The 27523-nt window shown below is 47.8% G+C and overlaps 1 protein-coding gene across 3 annotated transcripts in view; it reads right to left on the reverse strand.

Moving 5' to 3' along the window:
* Positions 1 to 926: 926 nt before the first annotated feature.
* The window catches only part of MAPRE2 (microtubule associated protein RP/EB family member 2), a 158460-nt gene continuing 131863 nt past the window's right edge, over positions 927 to 27523 (reverse strand). The window contains exons 4-6 of one of the 3 annotated variants that reach the window (XM_082853682.1): positions 14418 to 14557; positions 9466 to 9624; positions 927 to 1367 (exon numbers count right to left, since the gene is read on the reverse strand). In XM_082853682.1, the coding sequence (XP_082709808.1) occupies positions 1293 to 1367; positions 9466 to 9624; positions 14418 to 14557 (374 nt within the window). In that variant the 3' untranslated portion in view covers positions 927 to 1292. The remainder of the gene's footprint in view (positions 1368 to 9465; positions 9625 to 14417; positions 14558 to 27523) is intronic. The other 2 variants (XM_082853680.1, XM_082853681.1) reach the window with 2 other exon arrangements.

Here is a 27523-nt window from a genome sequence, read left to right on the forward strand (position 1 = left end):
ACCATCTGTCAAAGGGCGGGGTGGGGAAGAGGCAAAGATTTGGAAAGATACTAAGAAAATGTGCAAATATTAGTTAAAAAAAGTAAGGAATGCTTTTAATTCATTAATGTTTCCTCTGTTTATGAACTGCCACGATTTAGCGAAGGTCAATGACAAGGAGGGCCATAGTATTGAAGAGGGGGAATTCTTTATTCCACAAGGCATTGGGAGTCAGATTTTCCTGTGCTGTCATTCCAGTGTCAACAGCAGACTTCAGAACCAGGATTCTCCCTTGGGCTTACGCTCCTATTCATAAGGTCTTCACTCCCAGCCTTCCAGCATGATGCGGGACCCTGCCGCCCAGGGCTGCACACCGTGAAGTCATTCTTTAGTAGGAATCCCCTAGTGTGGATGAGAGGATCTGGGCTGAAACCCACAGGAGGAGGCAGGAGGACCTGTGCCCATGCACACCCCCTCTGACTGCAGACAACTGATGACAGCTTTTGAGGAGAGTGGCTCCCCACCAAAGAGGACCCTGAGAAAGAAAAGAGCATGAGAATCTGGGTGGGGGGGGAGGCGAGGGAAAGGGCAAGCAGTTAGTTAGAGGGCCAAGTCGAGATGGTGTTTTCCTTGAGTGAATGTCTTTCAAAACTAACAACATACTGTGTGGTTGTCTAACATGCCGATGTCTGAACACTGCTGGGCCCTGACGTCCTAGTTTTGATTCCTTTTTTTTTTTTTTTCCCTTTTGTTTGTGAGTAGAGGGAGAAACTGACTTGGTGTTTTTCCCCGTGAAATAAGTCACTGTCATATGGCTTTCATATCAAGTATCTCTTTCCCTTTGTTCCAATTTATTATCTGACCAAATTTATGTTCAGAGGTTAGACTTGCAAACATCAAAGCACCACAAATGTGTGTGACATCTAGTGACACTGGGTTGAGAAATGCCAATATAAATACCATATATCAAATTACCATTGTTTCACACCAGGATAAAAAGGGGGTGGGGTGGGGGTGGGGACAGTTGTTCTGGAAAGAAATGCAAAGAGCAGAACCAATCTCAAGCAGCCAGGTGGTGAAGTTGAAGGTATGTGACCCCGTGATGTCTTGGGGAGGCTGCCCACGGCCGCAGCTAGTGTGTCTTGGCGAAGGAAATGGGAACCGAGCGCGGTGGCTGGCATGGGCGCCGGCGCAGTGATGGGACAGCAGGCTGGGAACAACTGGTTTCTGATGAGCTTGAGGCCACAGGTGTTCCAATTCTCCAGAAGAAAAGTTCCCACCAGAACGGAAGTGTGGAGAGCTGCCGAGACGGTTCAGTACTCTTCCTGCTGCTGGGGCTGCTGTTCGTGGACTTGTTCCTCTGCTTCCGGCTCCTCCGGGTGGCCCTCCTGTGGGGCAGGGGGAGAGGTTTCAGCTGAAGCGGTTCACTGCCGGCAGCCCTGCAGCGTCCCCAGCCCCACCATCGCTGCACAGCACGGCATCGCCACGGCTTTTGCCACGCAAGTGCCTCCCCGCTCCCAGGAACGGCCCATTCTGGAGCGCGGCCAGCAGGCTTTAGGCACCACGTTTTCCTTCTGACCATTTTGGAAGGACGTCATCACAGAACATACGACATCCTTTCCCACCCGCTGTACGACAGTAAACCAGATGCAAAGACTCAAGAGCGTCACGATAACCACGAGTGAGCCTGCTGTGACACAGCACAGGGCCCCAGCCCCTGCAGTGTGTCTGATGGCTTCCTGTTTCCTGCCCTGCGGTCCTCCTCCTCACCTGGTAGCATGTCTGCTAAGCAGACTCCTTGTTATAATCTGTTACTCATCTGATGCAGAGAAGCAGCTCGTTAGAGTGGGTAGGTAAGGAAAGGACAATAACTATGGTTCTGGGTTGCCCCCAGCCAGACGGCGTCTCCAACAGGGGAGCTCAGGAGCTTGTGCTCAGGGACTTCGGGACATCTATTTTGGGTATGTGAGGACTTTTTTTGCTTACTTTCTGATGGTTGAGGTGTTCCTCTACTTGGCTTCAAATGACCTATTTACTCACTTGCGTATAACCCGGGGAAGCACATCATGAACACAAAACTCCAGGGAACATAAACCCTGGTCAGCTATATCTGCCAATTCTTTTTTTTTTTTTTAATCTCACAAAGGATAATTAGCTCTTTACTACCCAAGCAGAGGGAGCGTAGCTAATCAATAGGGCCGACTGCTCCCTCCAGAATGCACAATGCTTTTGCGATGCCGTTGGGAGCGTACGCTGGGACGTACAGACGTGCTTGCGTTCGCTTGCACTTTGCAAACCCCCCTTCTGTCTGGCCCGTATTCCCTTTAGCCAAGGACACACCCGTCAAGATCCAACTCAAATACAGCATCATGTCCCCCGATCCCTGAGCCAGGATTCTCTCCCTCCTCCTGCATTTTGCTTCTTCCTTGGCCTTAAAACTTTTGACTTGTAATCTTGTTTGTCTTGAACCTTGTGGCCTCATCCACTGGATCCTGAAGTCGGGATAGGGCCTCATCCATCTGTGTCAGACCTTGCTTACTGTACAACTCAATGACATCAGAGAGGGTGCACGAACAGATGACCGAGACTATCAGACAAGGTCACGTGCCGCTTGTCTTCTGAGAGGCAGCATAATGTCAAGGTTATAAGCATGGAACTGGAGTTCATCTCCCAGATCCATTATGTACAAGCTGGGTGACTTAACTGTTCTGTGCCTCGGTTTTCTCATCTGTACAAGTGGGAGATAGGACAAGAGTGCCCATTTACCAGAGTTTTCAATGAGTGCCATTGGTCAATGAATCAATCGATGGAGTCACTGAGTTCAACAGAGAGCCCTGAGTTAAAATAGGTGAAGTGCCTAGAACAGTGTTTGGCACATAATATAAGTGTGAGCTGTGATTCTTTTTTCTTGGTAACTCATTGGAATATGTTCTAGAAGTAAAAATAATTTTTTAAAAAATAGTCTTTTCTATGACAAGAGCAGAAAATGACATCGTATTGAAGACTTGGGCTCAAATCTAGCACCGTCCCTTACTGGCTGGGTGTCTTCAAGCAGCACATTATTTAATTTAATAAACATTAGCTCACCCCATGACCACACCCTGTCACATACCTAAAACTGCTCCACCTCTGAAATGTGAAGGCCCAAATCCTACTCTCCCTGCCCACATCCTGCTGCCCTTCGGGACACCTCGCTCCTTAATTCCTTAACCACGATGTCCTCTGACCTCAGAGCCCCAAGCCCCGCTTTGCTCCCGGCTCTGCCAGCTCGTCCCCGGGCCGGCCCTGCAGCGTCCCCCACAAGCCTCTTTGCCCACCGCTCAGCACACGTGAGGGTGGTCCTCTCGGCTCAGTTAGTGCCTCAGGGACAGAGGTGCCCTCCTGGGAGCAGGAGAGCACCTCTTGCTGGGATAGAACAAGCGAGGAAGAGCCACCAGCCTCCCTCTAGTCCAGGGGCAAAGAAGGAAAGTCACGCTCATGGGAATTGACCAGGATGGTGGACCAGGAGCTCCGGGTGTCTGCTCTGCCGCACGCTCCTCCCCACGCCTTTCTCACTGCCTTCACCCCAGAACGGATCACTCCTCTGAGCTGTACATCCTTGAGTCATGCTTCCATCCGGTTGCACACTGCAGCCCTGTGCGTGTATGGGCGCGTGCTCGTGTGTCCCCACCGGCTGGCTCCACGGCTGCCTCTTCAGCCAGGCTCTGAGCCTCTGAGTCCCTTAAGGGGTAGAGATGTTGTTGTATTCGTCATCCTAACCTTTTAATGCCAGTGTGGTGCCTTCCGTATCATATTGCCCAGACTTCAGCTGGTCTGAAGTGCACTTTTCTTACATAATCGTTTCTGTGAGTGTTAGGCTGCTGATGGGAAGATCGTCAGAAATGAGGATCTGTTTGACATTTTACAGAAAATCTTATTTGCTCACATCATGGACTGCGAGTTAACTGTGGGATAATGGATTTAATTCAGGACTGAAAGTCAGAAGATTTGGATTCAAGTAACTGTGAGCCTGTCAAACCAGCTGCGGGACGAGAAACGCACTAGATAAGGCTCCCCCCCTCAGGCCTCCTTTCCATACTTGATGAGCCAGGGGGTGGGTGTGGTGCCCTTGTCTCCAGCTGGCCAAGGGCAGCTCCCTCACTCACGGTGCACCGCTGTGAGGTCATGCATCTCATCTGCAGGAACTGTGGACCCCAGATCACTCTTATTGGGTACCGTGGCTATAAAGAACAAACGTCCTGGGTTACCAATGGATTGCTAATGCTTGGGGTTCAAATTAAGGTGCTCTGAAAGTCTGGCAGGACGCACCTGTAACTCTGAGGCAGCTGTAGCCCATCACCACTGGGAGCTCCCCACCCACACGTGGAGGCACTCACACACCAAAATGATCTTTCTCTTATGCCCCACGCAAGACTGAAGAAGAACTTAAACGCACAGGTGAGGAGGAGGCCAGGCGAAACCTAGGCCAAACATGTGACTAAAGCACTGGGGCGCCACCTACTTAATTAAGTCTAATATTTGCATATAAATCCACCCACAGCTGTGAGTGACGCTTTGGAGTTCCTTATTCTTATAAAAATCATTAGAAGGAGAAGCAAACAGGAAGACAGTACTGAAGAATGCTCTCGGCTACTGTGGGAGGAGAGCGGGGACAAAGGAGGGGAGGAGGGGGAGGGCCGTCAAGAAGCTGGGCTGCAGGGAGTGGGGAGGGGGCATGGCTCCCACCTTCCCAGATGTAGGAGGCAGCGCACAACAGGCTCATCTGCCGCCACTCACACCAGCGAGTCCGGCTGTTCTTTCCTCTCTGCTTTGTTCCTGCCATTTCCTCTGCTGAAAAGATACTCCCCCGTCTTACCTCTGTAACTGCTGACATTCCTAATCATCTTTCCACGGCCAACACAAATGTCATCTTCTCTGTGAAGTCCTTGCCTGTCCCTCCAGGCTGTCTTTATGTGCTCCTCACACAAGTTTATTTATGTCTCTATTACTGCGTTTATCACAACCTGACAAATTCCAGTTAGTGGTGTCCCTGTCTGTCTCAAGGGGACTGTGAGCTCTTCTAAGGCAGGGGCTGTGTCTGTTTTCTATAAACCCAATGCTGCGTCCAGTGACAGAAACGCAGGCTGAATTCAAAAGATGTGGGCTGAAGCGGGGAGTATCTTTAGGTCATTCGACAGTGGCTTCCGTGACAGGACCTCAGGAAACAAGTGTCTCTGTATTAGCAGGTGACCCTCAGCCTACAGATCCACAGGGCAGCAGCTAACCAACGACCTTAAGCCCAGACACCTGTGGCCCCTAGTTAAGTAGTAAAGATAATGAGAATCATAATGAGAGGCACTGGACGGCCAGCTGGCCATCTGCTCTGGAAACTTCCATTAGGTTTCTGTGACTGCAAACTGAACTGCCTCTGTTTACTTCCACACTCAAAACTCTCATCTGGATTTCTACATCTTCCAAACATGTTATCCTAGGATTGCTTGATCAAGAGAATCAAAGACCAGACATCACTAAATAAAGACTGAAGGAGGAGGCCTCTCAGCGAATGCCTCCACCTGAAGTGTCAACGTCGGGTCCATCTGTGGTGACCTGAAGAGCAGGCACTCACTGCAGCCTCTGATTCCTCAGCACCCCTCTCATCTCCAGAGGGAGGCAACCAACCAGAAATCTCTGCCTCTCAGATGTGCACAGAAGTCCGACCGGCGGCATCATGCATAAAGTACCGGCATTTTTTCCCAGACATCATGCCCCCTGTGGCTGCACGTCCACCTAGCACTGAAGTGTGTGAACGGCCTGAAAACAGGACACAGTGTCAGGGTCAAGCACAGCGAGGGAAAAAGGAGGCTCCGACAGCTTGCGGGTGGGTGCAGTGGCCCAGCAACCTCTGAGCACGTTTTTTCCCAAGTGATGCCTTTCCTAGGCAAGCATGGAAGCTTTTTAAAGGCTCACTGCCTCAATGGTAGAAGCTGGATAAGCTGGGAGGCTACCACAGAATCAGGACTCGCTACGCTTAGGGAGGGAGGCAAACGCTTGCGGCTCTAAGGTGTCTAGGATGGTTCCATGAACCTCCAGGAAGGGAAACAGAGAGCAGAGCAGGCCAGCCGCTCCTGAGCCTCTCGCCATCCGCCTCTGTAAGAAGTGTCATGTGTGTGCGTGTGCAGCATGGAAAATACCGTGCAGTGTCCAGGCACGTGGCAGACAGCCTTCGCCTTCTCTCTATAGAAACCGAAGTTTAAAAAAATGGGTCTTGTCACATTCTAAACAAGGACGCTTGGCATATTCCAGCTTATTCTCTATAGAAAACTCAGCATAGCCTGATGTGTTTCTTTTGGAGCTGTCCAGACACAGAGTTGCAATAGAAGTTATCCTGGAATGAGAAGAATTAAGGCAGCAGCTGCATTTGAAGACTTTGTACTGGTAACCCACACGTGTTACGTTTGTGTTAAGTCTGTTTTCCCTTCCAGATTCCAGTAGCCTGGTTACTGCCTCTGAATCTCTTCCTGGACTTTGGATACTCCTTAGCTTACACTCAACAGTGATGCCACTGTCTCTCTCTCCTCCCTGCCACGTTTCTCTCTATTTGATGACATCAGCACAGTGCCAGTCAGAACAACGAAGGTGGGTTTAGTGACACTACCCGCCAGAAAAAAACGGAGGTTCTTGCCGGATGCTGAATTAAACAGACTGCCCAGAGAAAGAGGCCAAGACAATACTTTTGAAGGTGTCAAACAACAAAACAAGGTGAAGGGAATTATTTGGAGAAAATCCAGGTAGGAATTTGACTGCTCCCTTCTTCACATACAGAACACGTGCAACTCAATACTGTCAATTAGACAAAGTCTGTCCTGCAGTTTCCCCCAAGAGGTACCGCCTTTACTTTTTCCCTTCCCCATGGCACCCAATATACTGAGAGGCAGGGAACATAGTCCTTAAGATTATGGGCTCTGAGTTAGAGAAACCTGGATGGTGACGGAGCTTATTAAAGATGGGTCATTGGGCTTCCCTGGTGGCGCAGTGGTTAAGAGTCCGCCTGCCAATGCAGGGGACACGGGTTCGTGACCCAGTCCGGGAAGATCCCACATGCCGCGGAGCGGCTGGGCCCGTGAGCCATGGCCGCTGAGCCTGCGTGTCCGCAGTCTGTGCTCCGCAACAGGAGAGGCCACAACAGTGAGAGGCCCGCGTACCGCAAAAATAAATAAATAAATAAATAAACGTGGGTCATTGCGCAAGTAATTTTTATCTGTAAAGCAGAGATAAGTAATAGTACACCACATAAGGATGTGGTGAGAAATATATATCTAGAACATAAACGTAATATCTAGCACATGCTAAATGCTCAAGGTTAGCTATTACTACTATCATGTTCCCCATTTAAAAGGTGGCTCAGGCTTGGAGAAGGGAGGGCACGAACTCAGGACTCGAGTTCAAATGCAAATTACGCTGCTTATTCACTCGGGAACGTTATTTAACCTCTCGGCTGCCTTAGTTTCTCTCATCTATAAATGCGCTAACACACATATCTACCTAATAGGATTCTCCAGACAATTAAAGGAGCTGATACATGTAAAGCCCTTGGCCTTCCCCCTCATCTCCCATCCCAAGAGTTCGAGGAAAGGACCTGCTAAACCCATTAGTCTTAATGACTGATGATACTCTGAAGTATTACTTCTTTGAGGGGCGTGTGCGTTAACTGCCCATACACTGCAAGAATGGCTCTCTGAATCCAGGCCGCGGTAAGCTGGTGCTGGTGTGTGTGCTGGGGGTGTCGGAGATATAAATGGTCTAACAGAAGCTGAATGTAGTCATCCAGGAAGACGCTCCTGAACTCTCAGGAGGCAAGAGCTCTTGCCGAAGGCCAGCCCCACTTGCCATTAGCTAGGAATTCAGTGGCCCTGCCAACGCTTAATTTGGAGTTCACCTAACGGCGCTACCTCACAACGACTCCTCCTTTGGGACAAGATCTGGCTCGAGGTTAGCACCAGAAGGCTAGAGGTTGGCATCAGCAGGGAGATTCCATCCTGCAAGCCGCCTTGCTCCCGCGAGCGGGCCCCGTCCCGGATGGGCAGCAGCACGGTTCACTCGGGCTCACGGGGCTGCTGCACAGACCTCATCGAATTCAGCCTCAAACAAGCTTGTGAAGAGAATAACCATAATTCGTCTAGCGCTTGACAGAGGACAAAGCACTCTCTACATACAGAACGTCATAAAAATGCCACTTTGGGTGGTGCAGATACACACACTACAAACCAACCTTTGGTTTCTTCCGTCAGATCTGAAAATATTGAGAATATTTTGTAAAGCCGTCGCTATCTCTGGGACCTGGGCAGGTGGGTCCCCAGGGCTTCAAGATCTATAGTGTGAGCTAACCGAGAAAGAGGTTTAAGAATATGTACATATCTGGGGGAAACCAAAAAAGTGCTGGAGAGTCCCCAAACTCCAGACAGTTTCTTACAGTTTAGGAAAATTTCAGGGCTAGGATTTTAATCTTACACGGAGTAAGCAACTGCCTGGTATTCGGCTGAAATAAGATAAAAGTAAACTTGCTGGTGGCTTCCTATGTTCTGTGGAAATACCAACACACGTGCAACTCGACCACAGAGCCCTCAGGGCACCTGCAGGCCTCCTAATCACACCTACCCAAACACTTCCTCAGCCCCAACCTGGCAGCAGGACGCCTGCAACCCTAGCCCGTGCTCTCCTGCCTTTCACCGCGCCGCCCTCATGAAAGTGAAGCCCCACGGGGCTCCCACTGCGGCTGCCAGGGCCTCTCCCTGCCTGTCTGGGTGGACTTGGGGTGACCTGCCTTGGGCCCTGCCGTGTATCCTGCCCCTTCCCCTCCTCGCTTCCTGAGACTCATGTTCCTCCGCTGCTCCTCACATTGGCTTTCCATGCGCGGACGGAGCCACATCCTGGGTCCCCCCTCGGCACATCCACTCGTGGGGAGCAACCCTGGTGGGCAGGGCCTCCACAGAGGAGGCCTTCCAGAAGTATTTTTCCACAAAGGGCTGTCACACAATGCTGCTCTGTACTGGCAAAGTGTAACCAAGACAACCAGCTATGAAGGAAAAAATAGTTGTGGGACTTCTGGGGATGGGAAAAGCATCTAGATTAATTTTTCCTTTAACCACATTCTGATCTGTGTGAAGAATCTTTGCACACATTCTTACTGCTCATTTGCTCAGAGAGCTGAAAACCACTTGAGATTTGGCTGTGTAAGCCTATTTTTCTCAATCGAAGCCCCCCGGTCCCCTGCCCCCAACAACTGGCAACCATCCGCGCATCTCTTCCCAGATTGATGAATGCAGGTCCCACAAGCATGGGTCAATGGATCACGACGATCGTGTTTATTCCTCTGGGAACATCACATGCACTGGCTGAGCTGCAAGCCTCACTAAGGTCCCAGGGCAGTATCTGAAGGCTCAGCGCCACTGCGCTCGGACCAAGAGCATCACTCTGGGACACAAGCCTCAGGGCTCTGCTCACACTCACGTGTTCTTCCGAAGCGTAGAGGACTTCCATGAGTCGCTGCACGAGGTCATCATTTTCCTGCCCGTGTTCCTGGCAGAGGAGCTCAATCTCTCTCAACTTTCCGAAGTAGAAATCCCTCTCCTTTTCCACGCCTTCAAGGGCAAGTTTTAATGAATGTACCTGTGAGGGAGGGAAGGTGGAAAAGAAAACCCTCAAACTACAGCATAAGAAATAAATGACCAACTGTGCCTGCGTATAAAGATGCGAAACATGAAAGACAGATGTGCAAAAATAACCAACGTGCAGGTCCGGGGAGAGACGAGGGGCTGCTGCTGGAGCTTGAGCCTGGGCCCGAATGCCCAGCTTCAACAGCACACTTGTCACTCCTGTCAACCGACCGTTTATACCCAGAGGCCCGGGGATCCTTCTGCCCGAGACAGTTCCACCCGGGCTCCGAGTCAGCCTTCCTCTCCTGGTAACTAACCTGGGCTGGGGCACATCTTTCCCCCAACTTGTTCATCCTCTACAGGGAGGGGAGAGGCGAGAGCGGGAGGAGGGAGGGGAGAGGAGGGAGGGGCTGGCACTGTGGTCCCTTCAGACGCGCTTTGCGGAACCTCCTTTCTTCATGTCACTTGAGAGCCGCCCTCGACTTTGGAGCCCTTCATACATGTTCCTGAACCAACCTAGACAAATGCTCCTACTGAGGGACTGGGGCGTGGCTGCACAAGGCAAACTGGGTGAGACTAAAAGCAGGCTGAGTGGATCTGCTTAATTCCTCTAGTTCTGCCTTCGAGCTCATCACGTGAAAGGCGGGAAGATGTGGAAGCTCCAGTCCCTCAGCAGAACAGCCCTCATTCCCTTTTTTCTCCCTTGATGCGGGTTCAAGGGCCTTGCAGCTTCTCACGGTGGTTACGGAGATGGCGCTGGTGAAGGGAAGAGGGCAAGGGTTGAGGCTGGCAGAGCCGTCACCTGGGCTGAAGAAACACCACAGGCAGTGTAGACAGATCTGGTCTCAAATTCCAGGCTGCAGGCCGAGCAGCTCCACACAGGCCCAAACCATCACCCCCTTCCTGCTCTCGGAGAATCCCTCAAGTTTTCTGAACCCTTTGATCATTTATATTTATGCAGAGAATATCTTTAGGAGGTGAATTAGGTCTCTCATGGTTCTCCTCAGGAGAAATCTCTCTTTCAGTATATGAAAAATCACCCTTCACAGTTTCCAAAGATTACATTTGGAGTGGAAAATCTCTCTTTCTAGTAACTCCGGGCCTTGGTACATGCTATTTATCTGTCTGGAGTTATTGACTCATTCAAACAGATACTCAGCACATGCAGTGTCCGTCTCCTTGTGCACCTGGCAAACTTGTGTCCATCCAGTAAGACTCAAGGATATGGTTCTTCCTCAGAGTTAACCTCACTGATGCCCTCATGTAGCTGGTTACAAAGCAAAGGAGGATCAGTCGCTAACTTTTTTTTTTTTTTGGCCATGCCTTGCGGCTTGCAGGATCTTAGTTCCCTGACGAGGCACTGAACCTATGCCCCACTGCAGTGGAAGCACGGAGTCTTTAACCAGTGGACTGCCAGGGAATTCCCTCAGTCACTAACTTTCAACTCTTATTTCTGATAATACTATGGCTTGGACTTTGTAAAAACTGAAGGCAACCCAGTTGGCTGAATTGTAGAGGAAAGAAAACTGTTTCTTCTAGAACCTCCCCCCCACCCCGCCCAGACTCGACCACAGACCCATCTCACGCCTGCACTGGTGCCACCAGCGGGTCTGTGGTAGTTTAGGTGTCTGCTGTCTGCCAGCTCCCCTTCCCTGTGTCGGGCAAGAAGGGTCTCTGGATGCCTCTGACCCACGGAAACCAGGCTTGTCAGCCTCTCAAGTGCTGTGGTCTGTACGGTGAACCAAGAGCTGAGGCTTTGTAGAAACACCCAGCCCAGGTTGGCCTGTGCTGCTATTCCAGATGCATGAGGGTAACAGATGCACAGCTATAAACTTTCCCTGGTAAAAACCAACAGGAGCTAAACTACTTGATGAAAGATCTGTTGGCAAATGGGATGCCATTTTCACAGTCCCACTCCGATGCCTCCTTGCTCCCGCACGTGTCAGAGCAGGAGCCTAAGCAGTGGAGGGGATGCTGGGGATGGACCCTTGAGAAAAGTCAAGGGGCAGTTCTCTTCTCCCAATTCTCTACCGCTCAGGTGTCCACACACTGTAGATCCGCCCAGCCTTCCAGTCCGAGCCACGGACAGTGTCTGTGCGGGCTAACCAGGCCCCACTCTTCAGCCCCCGTGGTCCCCGAGCACAAGCAGGGACCCCATCCCACCACCTGTTTGCTCACCTACTCTCCAGAAACAACCCGATTATTTTAGTCATGTCTTCTCCTCCCCTGTGTCTTTTGGTTCATTTCTATCATTGAAATTCTCTAACACAGTGGTGCTTTCATAGCATGTCATGGGAGACTGCCCAAATCAAGGCATGAGGCCAAGTGAATGAGAATTCTTAAAGTTTACGGCACTGGTCACTTTGTCTATTACCACTGTAATTCAGTCTTTGGTCCGGGCATTTTTACTTGGCCCTTCCTCGTCTTCGTGTCCTCAATTCCAACACAGTGATGACTGTGAGTGGCTCCCCCCAGTTTGGGGGAGCACCCTGTAGGCTTCGGGGACAGAAAATGGAGGGAGCATTAACATAGCCTTGGAAATACAGCTGAAGGAGGCGCTCAGTAAACAGCTGGTGAATGAAGGCTTACGATGTAGGATGGGTCCGACCTTCCCTCTGGGGGACAGATGGAGGTACAGGGACACTCTCCTCCACGTGAATGCATGGGGGGACAGCCCGGGAGTGAGGCCTTTGGAAGTAATGAAGGAATTACAACCAGGAGGAGGAAGGCCACTGGAATGTGCTTCTCCGTGTCTTCTCTAGAGTGGCATTTTGGATGGGACAGCAGTTTAGCTGAAGCATCGTAGAGGGCTGGGGCCCTTGGGGCTCTGTGTGTGACTGGAGAGCTACTGGGAGCCCAGAGCCAGCCCCAAGGAGAGGAAGTGGGGCTGGTTGGCGAAGGCCGTAAGCGAGAGAGGGGCAGGCAGGATCTCGAGGTTCCAGTGTGTTTCTACTTTGGGTTGGTGGTTTGGGAAACTGGGTGTGGTAGGGGTAGATGAAGAAACATTTGATAATAAAGATATCAAAAGAATTTGAGTCCTACGGAGAAAAGGGTTATAAATATAAAGTATTACAGACCCACACCCGACTCTCTTCAGGTCTACTTTGCTTAGCGCCTCAGGCATGTGGCCCAAGGCTAATTAGGGCTGTCCTAACTGCCTTTTTTTTTTTTTTTTTTTTTTATTTATTTTTGGCCGCGTTGGGTCTTTGTTGCTGCTTGCGGGCTTTCTCTAGTTGCGGTGAGTGGGGGCTACTCTTCATTGCGGTGAGCGGGCTTCTCATTGTGGTGGCTTCTCTTGTTGCGGAGCATGGGCTCTAGGCACACGGGCTTCAGTAGTTGCGGCACACGGGCTCAGCAGCTGTGGCTCGCGGGCTCTAGAGCTCAGTCTCAGTACTAACTGCCTTTCATTCTAGAAGAACTCATTGCTGGAAATTGTATAAGGGCTCAAACTGAGAATCAGCAGGTAATTAGAACATTCCACAGTTTCTAAATCAAAGTCCTACGCACCGGATGACTTAAGGTTTTACCTTTTTCGTTAAAGTGTTCAGAATTGTAAAGAAACACCCTAGTTAAGCAACTGCTTGCTTTTTAACTAGATTCTTGTTTGCAAATATACAACTATCTCAAAAACTGTTTCCAGACTCTTGCTGGCTCATCAAGAATCAGATTAATCACCGGGATCTGCCCATGCCCAGTGAGTAGCTGGGAACAGCCTGGGCACCTGGGATAATGGCTCTTCTCCCAGGGTTGGAAGTGGCCAGGATAAAAGACTCTCCTCCTGGGCTTCCCTGGTGGCGCAGTGGTTGAGAGTCCGCCTGCCGATGCAGGGGACACGGGTTCGTGCCCCCGGTCCGGGAAGATTCCACATGCCGCGGAGCGGCTGGGCCCGTGAGCCATGGCCGCTGAGCCTGCGCGTCCGGAGCCTGTGCTCCGCAACGGGAGAGGCCACAACAGTGAGAGGCCCGCGTACAGCAAAAAGACTCTCCTAACTCAGGGCAAGGGTGGGTGGTTTCTGCACTGGGCCCTATGCTACCAATTGTTTTATTACTTTTAAACTATGTATACTCTTGGGCAAAATTAGCTATTGTTAGTTAGAAAGCGTACCTAAGCTTTTATATTGAAAATTTCGAAGGCAGTAGACCTAGATTTACTGCAATCCTAGGGATATTAGATAAAAAGGAAAGTTCTATTTAACTGTGGCCTTTCTGATGCCCTATTCCTGGGTTCAGTTCTCCTGTGTACTTTCACTCTTGCGGGAAGTGTTCGGCCATTTGGCTTTTGCTTGTGTAATAGACAATGGTGTGTGGCTGCTATCTGTAAATTCTATGAGGGAAGGGAAGCTCTCTATCTTGCTGCCATTGTATTATCAGCATCAAGTATAGTGTCTGTCACATCGAACAGGCTTAACAGATAGCTGCTGAAAGAAAGGAAGGAAGGAGGGAGACAACCCCTGATGCCTTTAACACAATCTAGACTGGCTAGAAGTGGCCATGGTCTAGCCTGGAGCTCCTAACAGGCACTGAGGTGTACGGGAGGGCGAGGCTGGCCTGCATACCTGCATTTACCTAAAGCCGAGTCATCTGTCCCTCTGTCTCAATGTATAGCTTTGAGATTTGTGACTTAACATCTTTTATTCACAATGGGCCACTGATTATCTGCCCCAATAGTTCCTTTCATTCTTACTTGCTTGAAGCCACTGATTCCTGCCGCTTCCCTCCCCCTATCCCAAGCCCATAGGAGTTTGCTCATCTCACCCCCTGACACCTGTCACTGCTCCCAGAGACAGAGCTGGGGATGCCAAGTTACCTGTTCATTAAGCTGTATGACCTGTGTTTCTAAATCTCTATCAGATCTGGATGCTGAGCTGCTGGACGAAGCCCTTTTGGCTGATGAGGGACGAGAAGGTGTGGATCCTGGTTTAGACGCTGGACTTGATTTAGCCGCACCTGAAAGGACCCAGAATAAATTATGAATATTGGCAACATCAGAAATGCTTTTTAGGTATGTAGCAAAAGTGTGATATAAAAGGAATTTACTCAAACACAGAAGAGACACTGCCAGTGATCTCTTGCCAGCACAGAAGAAGCACAGATACGCTTAGAAAGAGTGTACTCGATAAAACGACAGAATCATCCTGGGCAACTTACTTAACCTTTCTGAGCACTGGTTGTTCTTCTCAAGTGACATGAGATTAATGCAGTTGTCCCGTCTCCCTCCAGAGAGATGAGAACAGATACAAAGGGATTTTAAGTTTGTTTGTTTTTTTTAAAGAGGAAAGGTTCTTTGATAAGCTCAGAGCATCACCATAATTGAATTTCTAACACAGACCTTATAAGAGAGTAACACTTTAGGAGAAATATCAATGCACATGTCTATTTTTTCCTCTTTTAATGTATTTCCTAGTTTTAGCCATTAAAAGAGTCTAGGAGCCATGATATCTCTGTAGCAACAGGCACTCCTGGTGCCCAAGTCCTGGTTTCTAAATGTTATTCTGCAATAAAAGGGCTTCTTGAGATATGATATGGCTGATTCCAGGGCTGGGGCAGGGAAAGGACAAGGTGGGCCTGGGACATCTCATGTCAAAAAGCAAGGATGTGCTCAAGGATTAATGAATGTCAGGGGCCAGCCCAAAGGGGCTCCCAACTGGCCAGACTTGGACCATTTGCATACCCAAAAGAGTGATGGCTGTAATGTATTACAATGCACTGAATAAATAAAAATCTAGTCCATAATGAGGGTAGGGGAGAGGGAGAATCCAAGTATCTCCACAGAACACTGACAGCCAGTAAATGCTAAAGAAATGCTAGAAAAATCACAGTTTTGCAATACACATAACTGATTCAGGAAAGTTTCATCAATTGACTCTAAAACACTGAGAAGTGTCTGGAGGACGGGATGTTTACACGTGTCAAGGTGTTACCCTATAAGTTGCTTATAAAGGGTGAAAGATATGCCTTTACAACAGGGAAGCCTGAGGATTGGGACCTTAACCAAGTTATTCAGTAGCATCACTAATAATGATAGAAATTGGCCAAAAAAAAAAAAAAAAAAAATAGGACCATTGATGTCAGGTAAGAACTCATCTACCTGAAGCTCAGCTCATGACAGGCTCTCACTATCTAGAACTTGACAGACACAGGAAGTGGCCTCTGCAGCCAAAACAGATGGCACAAGATATATGCAGTGAAGTTTATACACTCCATGGGTTTAGAAATTCAGGGTCATTACTGGGGCCCAGCTACTCCCTCTTACTCAGAACAGCTCAGTCTGGTGTAGGTGCTCCCGCTGGCCCAATTCTCCACCACAGTCCCGCCCACTCTGCTCCTCTGGTTCTTGGAGGGCATGGAACTCATCATACTCAGCTTTGCAACCTCAGTGCTTAGCACAGTACTTGGCGGAACACATATTTGGTGAAGGAACAAATGTTTAAATACACGAACAGGTAAATAAAACCTGGTTGTATGGTTTCCAATTTTACAGTTTACTGGTACTAAGAGATTAGAAAAAGGCAAGCACCCTGGCAGCAGTTACAAGTTTCAACCAATCTCCTAATTACAAAGTAGCAAGCAGGAAGACTATAAAATTCCTATCTGTATGTCTTCAGAGTCATGAGAGATGCAGAGTCATACACACCCTCAAGAAGCACTGACAGTAACATACTGTTTAAAATACATGCCTGTTATAAAGAAAAAAAGAATTCTTCTAAAACTACAGGGAAATGCCTAATATATGTAAAACTGAGGATGCTTAAATTAGGAATGACTTAAAAAGTTTGAGTATTCAAACCTTCAGTGACCTGGAAACCTCAGGTCATGAAACCTTATGCAGCGGAACTTCCCAAGTTGTCTAGAGAGCGGATGCTTCGCTTTGCTCAACAGCTGTGAGGAGGCTCATCTCTGGAAAAGCCCAGAAAACACACTCCTGGACATAGCTTCCGTGTCCCATTGGCCAGCTTCTCTAACTCCACGCTAAGCCAACAGGGTAAAGAACACAGCGTGGAAAACAGCAGGAGAGGCAGGGCGAGGACGTGCTGACCTGACAAACAGCCTTCTCCAAGGGTGGCCACCAGCCAGCCTCGCTGGGGAAGCAGCTTTTGAAAAATCAAGTTACTTCAGACCTTTTCATGAGCAATCTGTTGTATTTTGATATAAAAATAGTCTAACAGAAAGTGGCTCAAAGACTGTCTATGACCAACCCCTCTTATTTACTAAATACATATTAAGTGCCTACCATGAGCCCTGTACTGGAAGTCCCTGCTCTACAGGAGCTCATGACCTGGTGGGAGTGGGTCATTTAAGATGCCCACAGACAGAAAGACAAATACTCTATGTTATCACTTACATGTGGAATCTAAAAAATAAAGCAAATGAATGTATATTTAAAAAAAAAAAAAAAAAAGCCCAGGCATGGCCACACTCAACATTCTCAGGAAAAAGGCAATGTTCTAGACATGACCACAGATTGGGATCGGGCTGTGTTCCCTCTGCCTGAAATTCTTCCTCCCCTCCTTTGAGTGACTATGTCTAACAGCCTTCGGGTCTCAGCTTAAATGTGGTGGCTCACACACCCTTCACACAGCACCCATCAACGGTAATGGTACAGTGATTTATTTAATGCCTACTTCTCCCATTAGACTTAATCTCCACGAGGTAGGAGTTGAGTCTGTTTTACTATTTTATGTTCCCAAGGCCAAGTACAATGCCTGACCCAGAGGAGACACTCAATAATAAGTTTTTATAACTCATGAAAGGACGCCTAGGACAGGCATCTATCCAGGGTAAAGATCCCAGGGGAAGCTCGAGGAGCTGATGCCAACCTCAAAGTCACTGACAGCAGGAGCCAGCAACACCTGAAGGAAACGAAACAAAACCCACCAGCCTCCCAGAAAGAGATCTCTTACTTGGTTTCAAGTTCACCTTCCATTATTACTTAGGCCCTGTATAGATGGAGTCAAGACAGTAGTTCATGTGGGTAAATTTAAATTCAGTCAGTAAACAGTTAACTCTGAGTAGGGAGGAGCAAGATGGTTTGTGCTGGGCTGTCCTATCCAAGCCTCTGCCATGCTTCCGTCCATGCCTCTTCTGAAGAGAACAGCTCTGGGGAAGGGGCTTCCCTAGAGAGCAAGCGACCCACCCACCCAGCCTGGGCAGGCCTCCCTAAGCAGGTCAGCAGCTATGACGTGGCTGGTTGCAGGAGCTGAGCGAGGTCCACCAGACACACTCATGTTCTTATACTCTGCCTCACCCAGTCTCATGTAAATTTTCAAAGAAAAGCGTGGAAGGAATAGAAGCTGATTGCTTGTAAAACAAGGTTATCACTGATTATATTATCAGGACATCATCAAATGCAGCTTGGAAAAACCTGAAACGTTTGATATGAAGTTAAAGTAGAAGAGGTCATGGCAAGCCAAAGCCCCACGTAAGACCAAGTTATCAGGGAAAGAAAGCCTAAAAATACGCAGAGGAAGCTGGCTGGGAGGGAAATGGGGTCACGGGAGATGCCGGGTGGCTCACGGCAGAGAGGCCAGAGCTGCTGCAGTTACTGACGCTGTCCCAGTTCCAGCTTTTTCCTGAAGAAACACATCCCTTGCTACTGACAGAGTCCAACTTCACTGTGGTTCACAGGGTCTCGGCATTAAAGTGGCATCTGTGTTTCACGGATCCTGTAAAGGTCAGCTGGGGTGCAGAGCCCCAGGTCCTTCAAACTGGCTCACGTGCATGCAGGCTGTGGGTCTCTGAGACGAGAAAGATGAAAGCAGTGAGAGTCAGACCTGGCATCCCCCTGCTGCAGGGCAGGGAGGGGACAGTGGAGAAGAGGGGGTCTGGTCTACGCTCTACCCCCTATGCTCCCTACACGGGGGACAGAAGAAAAGCTTCTGCCCCCAGAATATGGACAAAGAAGGGAAAACAAATTTGAAAAATTTAATAGCTCAATTAAGTAATTAGAATTTGAAATTTAAAATGAGAGGAGTTTTGAAATTCTGATTAAGTTGTTTGGAAAGAAACTGATAATCGAGGGAAATGCATGTCTGATGAATGAGAATACAAGAGGTCAGCACCAAGTTAACTGTACATTTCTACCTTCTAACGAATAAACGCAAAGAAATGAAAGACCAGGAAAGACAGAGGGAGATCTTAGTATCTTCAGAGGTTAAAAGTTTTTAAAAACCACACAAAGCTCATTTTCAAAAGAATGTAAACTGAGCTCTTTAAATCCTCACAGGCTGCAATTTGATATGAAGGTAATTGACCACTCACGGCTATCACGTGATTAAGGCTAAAATACTAAAATGTATAAAGATGAAAATGCAACCTTTTGTTCATTGTGTTGAATGATTTCATGGTTTAACTTATTAGAATAAATAATGATAGACAATATCCTACATTATATCAAGCTCATTAGTCAGTTAAAAACTAGGTTTTTGTTTGTTTGTTTTACAAGCCTTGCTACCTTCTTTCAAAACACCATACCCTAAGGAGTACCCAGCTTCTGGGGTGACAGATATTCTTTTTTCACTTACCCAGGCTGCTATAATAAGGATGTTATCAGAAAACTGTACAATGTCAGTAAATTTAACACTGATATAATACTTTTATGTAAATTAACATTCATATTCCATTTTTGTGAAGTGACCCAATAATGTCCTCTATAGTGTCTAATCCTGGCTTTAGACACTGAGGATCTCAAAAGCTGCCTTCATGCTTCCCTAAATGCCTCCAAGTCCACTGGTGATTTCACTACTGGGCCTTCCCATGCCTCTCTGCTCAATGATGCTTACACGAAAAACATTTTACATAATAGCTTTTAAAGGCAGTACAGCTACTTTGGCAATAATAATAATAATACAGATAATAGATTTTTTTTTCCTGCAGCTATCAAACGTTTCAATTTTTTGTCGAGCTGCATTTAATGATGTCCCGAAAATATAATTAGTGGTAGTCCTGTTTTACAAGAATCATTTTTCCCTCAAGCTTTTCTCTCTCTCCACTAATTTCCCCTTTCAAAATAAAAAAGGAGTTTCAGAAGCAGCGGAAAGTAGACATAAATTCCTTGCAAGTCCCTATAATTCTCTGACTTTACCCATTGGATATGGACATGATTTACAATGCTAGTCTTTGAGCAGTTGTCTTAATTAATGCCTTCAGGAGTCAGGGTATAAATATGATGCTAAAACATTTTAAACCATAGTTGTAAAATACAAAGAGTGGCCTGATTCACTGCCTTAGTGAAGCCAGAGCACTGCTGTGTCTAATGTCAATAATTAGTAGCTTGCTTAATGTTTATGGAAAATGTGCCAACATTTTGGGCCTATGAGGCCCAATGAATTCATAACGATGAAGCAAATAAAAGTACTTTATCCTTTTTTATACTTGGCTTTATCCTTCGCAGCCAGGGCTCTGATGGAATTTAGAAATTCTTCTCACATAATCTGCCGTATTCTTTCTGCCAAAATCATAAACAGAGGAGCTAAAAATATGACATTAATACTGTTGACAAGAACCACAGAGACATTAAGAACACACACACACTCAGGAAGCAACCACGCTTCTGGTCGTCCCCAGCTTCTTCCCTACTTTGAGAGCATCCCCCCAGCCCCCCGCCACTGAATTAAAAATAAAAAGCCCATGGCGGGGAGTGGGAGGGATGAAATGGGTGAAGGGGATCAAAAGGTAAAGCTTCCAGTTATAAAATAAATAAGTCCTGGGATGTAATGTACAGCATGGCATTACACAGTTACAGTAATAATATAGTTAGTAATACTGTATTGCATATTTGAAAGTTGCTAAGAGAATAGAGCTTAAAAGTTCTCATCACAAGAGGAAAATAACTTGTAACTCTGTGTAGTGATGGCTGTTAACTAGATTTGTTGTGATGATCATTTTGTAATATATATAAACATTGAATCATTGTTGTACACCTGAAACTAATAATTTTTTTGTTTTTTTAAATTTATTTTTTATACAGCAGGTTCTTATTAGTTATCTACTTTATACATATTAGTGTATATATGTCAATCCCAATTTCCCAATTCATCCCACCACCACCCCCTACCCTGCTTTCCCCCCTTGGTGTCCATACGTTTGTTCTCTACATCTGTGTCTCTATTTCTGCCTTGCAAACTGTGAAACTAATATAAGGTTATATGTCAATTATATATCAATAAAAACAAACCTAAACCCCACAGAACTGAAACATGACAGAAGATACCTTCCACCTACACTGATTAATCATTTGTGGATGGACCTGACATCATTTCCTTATCCCCTTTACCTTGGCAAACAGGTTTTATTGTTTAACTGAGATATGAACCAGGTTAAAATAAATAAGTAAATAAGGCCACTGCTGGGGGAGAGGGTATGGGGTTGGACTGATGAAAAGAGACAATTCCCACAGGAAGAGGGTTTCCTAAGTGACTAAACTGACACCAGAGCTGTCACACTGCGGAATGACTAACAGCTCCCACACAACCCTGACCATCACAAATTCAAGATCTCACACTTTCCTTTGAAAATGCCTCCATACCTTCACTTTGTAGGTTCTGTAGTCTGCTCTGCCCTGAGAGCAAGAAAAACCCCACCTCAGGGCTTCCCTGGTGGCGCAGTGGTTGAGAGTCCGCCTGCCGATGCAGGGGACGCGGGTTCGTGCCCCGGTCCGGGAGGATCCCACGTGCCGCGGAGCGGCTGGGCCCGTGAGCCATGGCCGCTGAGCCTGCGCGTCCGGAGCCTGTGCTCCGCAACGGGAGAGGCCACAACACTGAGAGGCCCGCGTACCGCAATAAACCCCCCAAAAAACAAAACCCACCTCAGAGGCCAGTGTTGTGTCCAAATGGAACTTTAACAGGGGTTCCGGGATGCCCTGATGCATGAGGTCTTTAAGAGGGTGGCTCTTTTATTCTCAAATTGGTAGTTCAGAGCCCTTACAGCTTCTGTCCCACCAGAGCAGCCACTGGCAAAACTGGGCTCTTCCTTTTTGCCACTTTGGTGTCAGCTTATAAAAGGGGGCAGCTCCACTTCCGAGCAGCCTGGGGAGGGGCTCCACACAGCCGAGACTGAACCACATCAATCCTGTGGGAATGAAGACCTCGTATGAACTGGGTGTCCTTCGTCTTCCCCGAGGGAGGCAGTGGTTAAGAGCGGGGGCGCCCTGCAGCCTGCAGCCTTCGTAGGAATCCTGGCTCTGCTGCTTGCTTGGTGGCGTGACTTTTGCTGCCACCCGGATTTCTTTATGTTCTACAGAGTCAGTAGCAGTGCCTCCTTCCCAGAGCTGGGAAGAGTACCTGAGTGAATACGTGGAAAGTTCCTACACAAGAGCCTGGCACACAGTAAGTGTACCCGATCATTATTACTCAGCAAACGAGGCCTGATTCAACTAATGACAAGAAAGCACACGGGTTTCCCATTTCTAGACACTAGCAAGATAAAAACTAAACTGCTGAAATAATAAGGAAATGAGACTCATTTTATTTAAAGAAAATCTTTATAAAGAAAATCTTTATAAAGAAAATCTTTATAAAAACTGGTTAACTCATAACCCACCAGTGGGCTCCCAGGCTTTGGTTCCCCCATTCCGCACTCTCTGTCTTGAGAACTGGTGGACTGTCACCCAAGTCTCTGTGCGCCTTCTGAAATTTCCCCAATTCACTCATTCCTGCCGCAAGTATTTACTGCACCCCTACTGTGTACCTGGCAAGCTACAGGCACTTGGGATAGAACACTGAATGAAACACAAAAGACGCTGGGCCTTGTGGAATTTACATTCTAACAGGGAAATTAGATAATAAACGATAACAATAATAAATTAATAAGTGACATAATAAACTAGAAAGTAAATGCCATGGAGAGAGGCAGAGCAGGGCAGGGGTAAGGAGTGCTGGGTAGGGCTGGGTGAGTGGCGGTTTTAAACAGGAACTTCAGGGAAGGCCTGAGCACCCATCATGATCCCCTCCAGTCTCAACCCCTCACTCAGAAGGGTCCACCCAGACCCTGAGTCCACCCAGAAGGACAGGGGTCAAAATGCCCAAGTCCCCTTGGTGACAGTCGTGCAGCAGCCCAGCAGGGATGCAAGGAGGCGAGATCCACACCGGGTGTGCGTGGGGCTCACCCCAGCTCACAGCCTCGCTTCTCACAGAAGACGACGTGTGTTGTAACAGCTCCATAGGTGCAACTTCCAGGATCCCTGCAGGGGACATGCCATTTACAGGAGTTACCTTGACTTCTTCAAGGCCTCGTTGGGAAAGTGAGATCTGAGCGAAGACCTGAGAGAGGTGAAGCTGGCCTTCCGGACGGCCAGCAGCAGAATATTCCAGGGAGAGGAAAGGCCCAGCGCCAGTGCCAAGGCGTGGCCTCGCCTGCTCGGCAGCCAGTCCAGATGCTGTAGCGGAGGGAGCACGGGCGCCGCGGGAGGAGGGTGCAGGTCACCAGGGACCTCACGGGCTACTGCTGGAGGCTGGCTTTCATGATGATGGAAAAGGGCAGCCATGGCAGGGTCCTGAGCAGAGTGACATGATCTGACTTGGTTTTAGGAGGCCCCCTCTGCCAGCTGGGAGGCTACTGCAGTCATACCCCTGGGGACGAGCAGTGAGTGCTCAAGATGAGTTCTGGTTCTGGGAAACCGTTTACAATGCTACAGTTTAGAAAACCCTACGATATACCCTATAGAACAGGCACCAAATATCCAGGCATTTATCACAACTTAAGTTGTGCAACATCAACAGCAACGAAGAGACATTCTGGGATCAACAGCATCTGCTCTTGGTTCCAAGGGGACGGCTGAAGGAGGAGGAGGCGGTGACAAGAGCTGTGAGTCAGCCGGTGTCCCTCCCAGCCTACTCCCAGCTCGGGGTCATCACACAGTGTGCTGACCGGCTCTGCCCTGCAAAAATATGCCAGGGAGCAACACCGACAGCCAGGGCCCAGAGCCCCAGCGCCGGAGGCTTCCCTGACCGGTGGCCACTGAGATGGGCGAGTGGGCCTGACCCAGCCGAGCATGTCCAGCCAGTGTGAGCATTCAAGAACTGAGCTACTTCTGCCCTGGTTACTGTCCCTGCTGGAGATGATGTGCTTATTTTTAGCCATCATGTGATTCTCCAATATTTTCCAGGCTCTGCTTGAGTCACTCTGGTTTTGGAGAATTTTTCAGAGGGAAAAAAAAAATGCAGGAAAGAACTCCTCATCTTAAAATTAGCTCAAATATTAAAAATTCTGATGTGTAAGAAGTTACACGAACGTGGTATATATTTCTTTCGATAAGCTGACTTTTCACACCTCTCACACCCTGGTAGAGAATTAAGTGTGCTTTGAAACGCATTAGGTGCCAAACAATTACTATCTTAGTTCAAATTCCTGTTTTTAAATTGTTCTCAGAGCGATTTTTCTCTAGAAACGGTGAGGTTCCCTCACCCCCGTGAAAACAAGATGCACCAGAATCCTAACAATAATTGAGGGGAACACTCCCTTGCCTGTTTGCTGCAGCAGTAAGGAAAGCTGGTGATTGAAAGAGTCCAACAAACTGAGACAGCCTGCTGAGAATAAAGACACACAGGCATCACCATGACAACAACATCACTGTGTCATGCATTCCTGGCATACATCAGTCATTTAAGCAAAAAGCTTAGGAACGAAGACGGCCATTTCAGGGGAACACAACTATTTAGTTCCTTTACGATGTTCAGAGTCCTGCTGATTCCATTGGCAAGACCAAGTGTTTCAGGTTGTTTTGCTGACGGTGGGAAGTCTGCTGTGCTCCATTAACACTACCTTACCGGGACTCCCTTGCAAAGAGAGACAGTCTGAGGCCACAGAGCCGCTGGAGCTCGGGGAGGTGAGAATCAGAGCTGAGCCCCACTGGAATCATCCACTCTACTCTACTCCAGCTGGCTCCCGCTCCAGGTTTTCTGCTTCCCCCAACCACTGACCAAGCCAGAAACTGTGCATCATTTATCCTTGGCTTCCCCTGTCCTTCACCTCTCATATCCCATCACCATCAAGTTTTGTTGACTAAACCTGCTTAAAAGTCTCTATAACCCACATGGCCATGACCTTTATTCAGGCCACCCTCCACTCCTACATGTTTGGCTGCAACAGCTTCTTAGCTGTTGTACTTAAAACCTTTCAGTGGGCTTCCCTGGTGGCGCAGTGGTTGAGAGTCCGCCTGCCGATGCAGGGGATACGTGTTCGTGCCCCAGTCCGGGAAGATCCCACATGCCGCGGAGCGGCTAGGCCTGTGAGCCATGGCTGCTGAGCCTGTGCGTCCGCAGCCTGTGCTCTGCAACGGGAGAGGCCACAACAGTGAGAGGCCCGCGTACCGCAAAAAACAAAAACAAAAACAAAAAACCTTTCAGTGACTCCCCAGAGTCCCCATGGTAAACTGTAAACTTCTGTGACTACAGAACTTAAGGTGACTGCTACATCTTCACTTCCTGCTATTCCCACCTTTGTGCAGTCCTCTCCCCTGGAATGTGGGTGGGACCCGTGGCTTGCTTCTAACCAACAGAATATGGGAAAGGGGATGGGATGTGACTCCCCTCATACGGAACCCAATTCAAAGGGAGTATAGAAAATTCTTCAGGTCAAAACTCTTTGCTATTCCTGCCCAACATACCAAGGGACAAAAAAAGGCACCAATGATAAAGAAAAGTAGGCTCACTGGTGATCTGTGATGTTCTGCTCATGGAAACTGAACTAAATGGTAAGCTATGGCCTATTTGAGGTTTGACAAGTTTTATGGTGAGGCTGAGAAGCGAAATGCCAAGTTATTATATCTATGGAGAGAAAAGGAACGATCCGTCACAGGAACACGTGCGGTTGAGTTGCAGAACTGATTAATAGTTCGGCATGTAGAGGGAGCAGCTATATAAGAATGGCCCAGTGCTGGTTATGAAAGGACCCAGCAGTGTTTAAAAAAGGGCTAGGATGGCTTGCTTCCCAGGTGCAGCTGGGGCAACAGTGGAGGCCCTTACCCTCTTCTGCAAAGCCCGCTGTGAGGGCACAGAGTATGACATGCTGAAATTCGGGCCAGTTTTGTCTGAAGCACTTACTCTTCACTTTGTAATCACCCAGACCATTAACTCAGAGAATTATCTGAATTGAAGGATTAAGAAATCTGAGATAAGTAATCCCACTAACCTAGGGCTCAGTTTTCTGGGCCTTATACACATTTCTACTTCGGGGCTGATAAGAGGCCTGGAACAAGTGGCTTAACGTTTCCTGCATTTACAAACATATATCAAATATAGTGACTCTCACCCAAGAGCCTATTGCAAGGATGACGGGAATGTTTTTGAACATTTAAAAATTATTGCTCTTGGGACTTCCCTGGTGGTGCAGTGGTTAAGAATCTGCCTGTCAATGCAGGGGACACAGGTTTGATCCCTCGTCCGAGAAGATCCCACATGCCGCGGAGCAAGTAAGCCCGTGCGCCACAACTACTGAGCCTGTGCTCTAGAGCCTGCGAGCTACAACTACTGAAGCCGGTGTGCCTACAGCCCATGCTCCGCAACAAGAGAAGCCACCGCAATGAGAAGCCCATGCACCACAACGAAGAGTAGTCCCCGCTCACCGCAACTAGAGAAAGCCCATGTGCAGCAACAAAGACCCAACGCAGCCAAAAATAAATAAATAAATAAATTTATTTTTAAAAAACCCTTAAAAAAATAAAAAATAAATAAAAATTATTGCTCTTTAAAAAAATAAATGCCGTTTGAATAGAACAGCATGTGCTCTGTTTCAAACCTTTACAACAGTGGTCGCCAACTTTTTTGGCACCAGGGACCGGTTCCGTGGAAGACAATTTTTCCACGGACTGGGGGAGGGGGGGGATGGTTCAGCAGTAATGTGACACTGGGGAGCGATGGGGAGCGGCTGTAAATACAGATGAAACTTCGCCTGCCTGCCGCTCGCCTGCCGCTCACCTCCTGCTGTGCGGCCCGGTTCCTAACAGGCCACGGACTGCTACCAGTCCGTGGCCTGGGGGTTGGGGACCCCTGCTTTACAACACTGGAGAGCCTTTTATTTCCTCCATTCAGTATGCAATTTGAATTTCGTTTGTGAAAATTTACGCGGTTCAGTATAGTGTGGGGAGCAGATAAGAACATAACATAAGACCATATCCATGGTATTTGAGAGAGGCAATATAATAATATAATGGTTAAAGAGCATCAGGCTCTGGAATCACAGGGTTCCCTATTTCCAGTGTGTGACCCTGACAAGTTGCTGAACCTCTCTGTGCCTCAGTTTCCTCAACTTTAAAATAGGGGTGTAATGGGAACTCTCTACCATTGAGGATTGTTGTGACGCTAAACTGAGCTAACACAGGCTAAGTGTTTAGAACAATAGCTGGCATTTAGTATGTATTCAATACTTACTCCCTCTATATTTGATGACTCCCTCTACATTTTAAATGTTTTCCTTTTCCCTAACTTCCATTAAAAATTCTATTCATATTAGATTTAGATTTTGAGAGTTACACAACAATAACACCACAACATTTTGTAGGTTTTGATCTCCAAGCTTGAAAAAATTCCGGTTTTAAAAAAAACAAAACTGTGACATATTTTGATCCCCCAAAGCCAAAACAATTAAAAATTATAAACTGAATTAGCAAATTGTCTGTCAAAGGTGCTGTTTCCTTAAGCAAACACGTTGTGATGGAAATGAAAAATGCAGGGCTCTTCCTTGGAAGAAGCCCTTGGCCTCTTACACAGGCACTGCCAGAAGATTCCTATCTGAAGCTCCTGAATTCTTCATGACTCTTTGCTCCTCTCTGTGCCCAATATTCCAAACTCATAGATACTCAGTCTCCTGGCAAGGCAGAGCACTGCTCATATGTGATGCTGTGGTTTTATCAGTGTTATAGATACGGAAATGCCGTTTTAATTATTCTTCGAGGAGAAAAGTATCCCAACGCCTATCTTA

The sequence above is a fragment of the Leucopleurus acutus genome (genome assembly GCF_964270905.1).
Source record: "Leucopleurus acutus genome assembly, chromosome: 13".
NCBI lineage: Eukaryota > Metazoa > Chordata > Mammalia > Artiodactyla > Delphinidae > Leucopleurus > Leucopleurus acutus.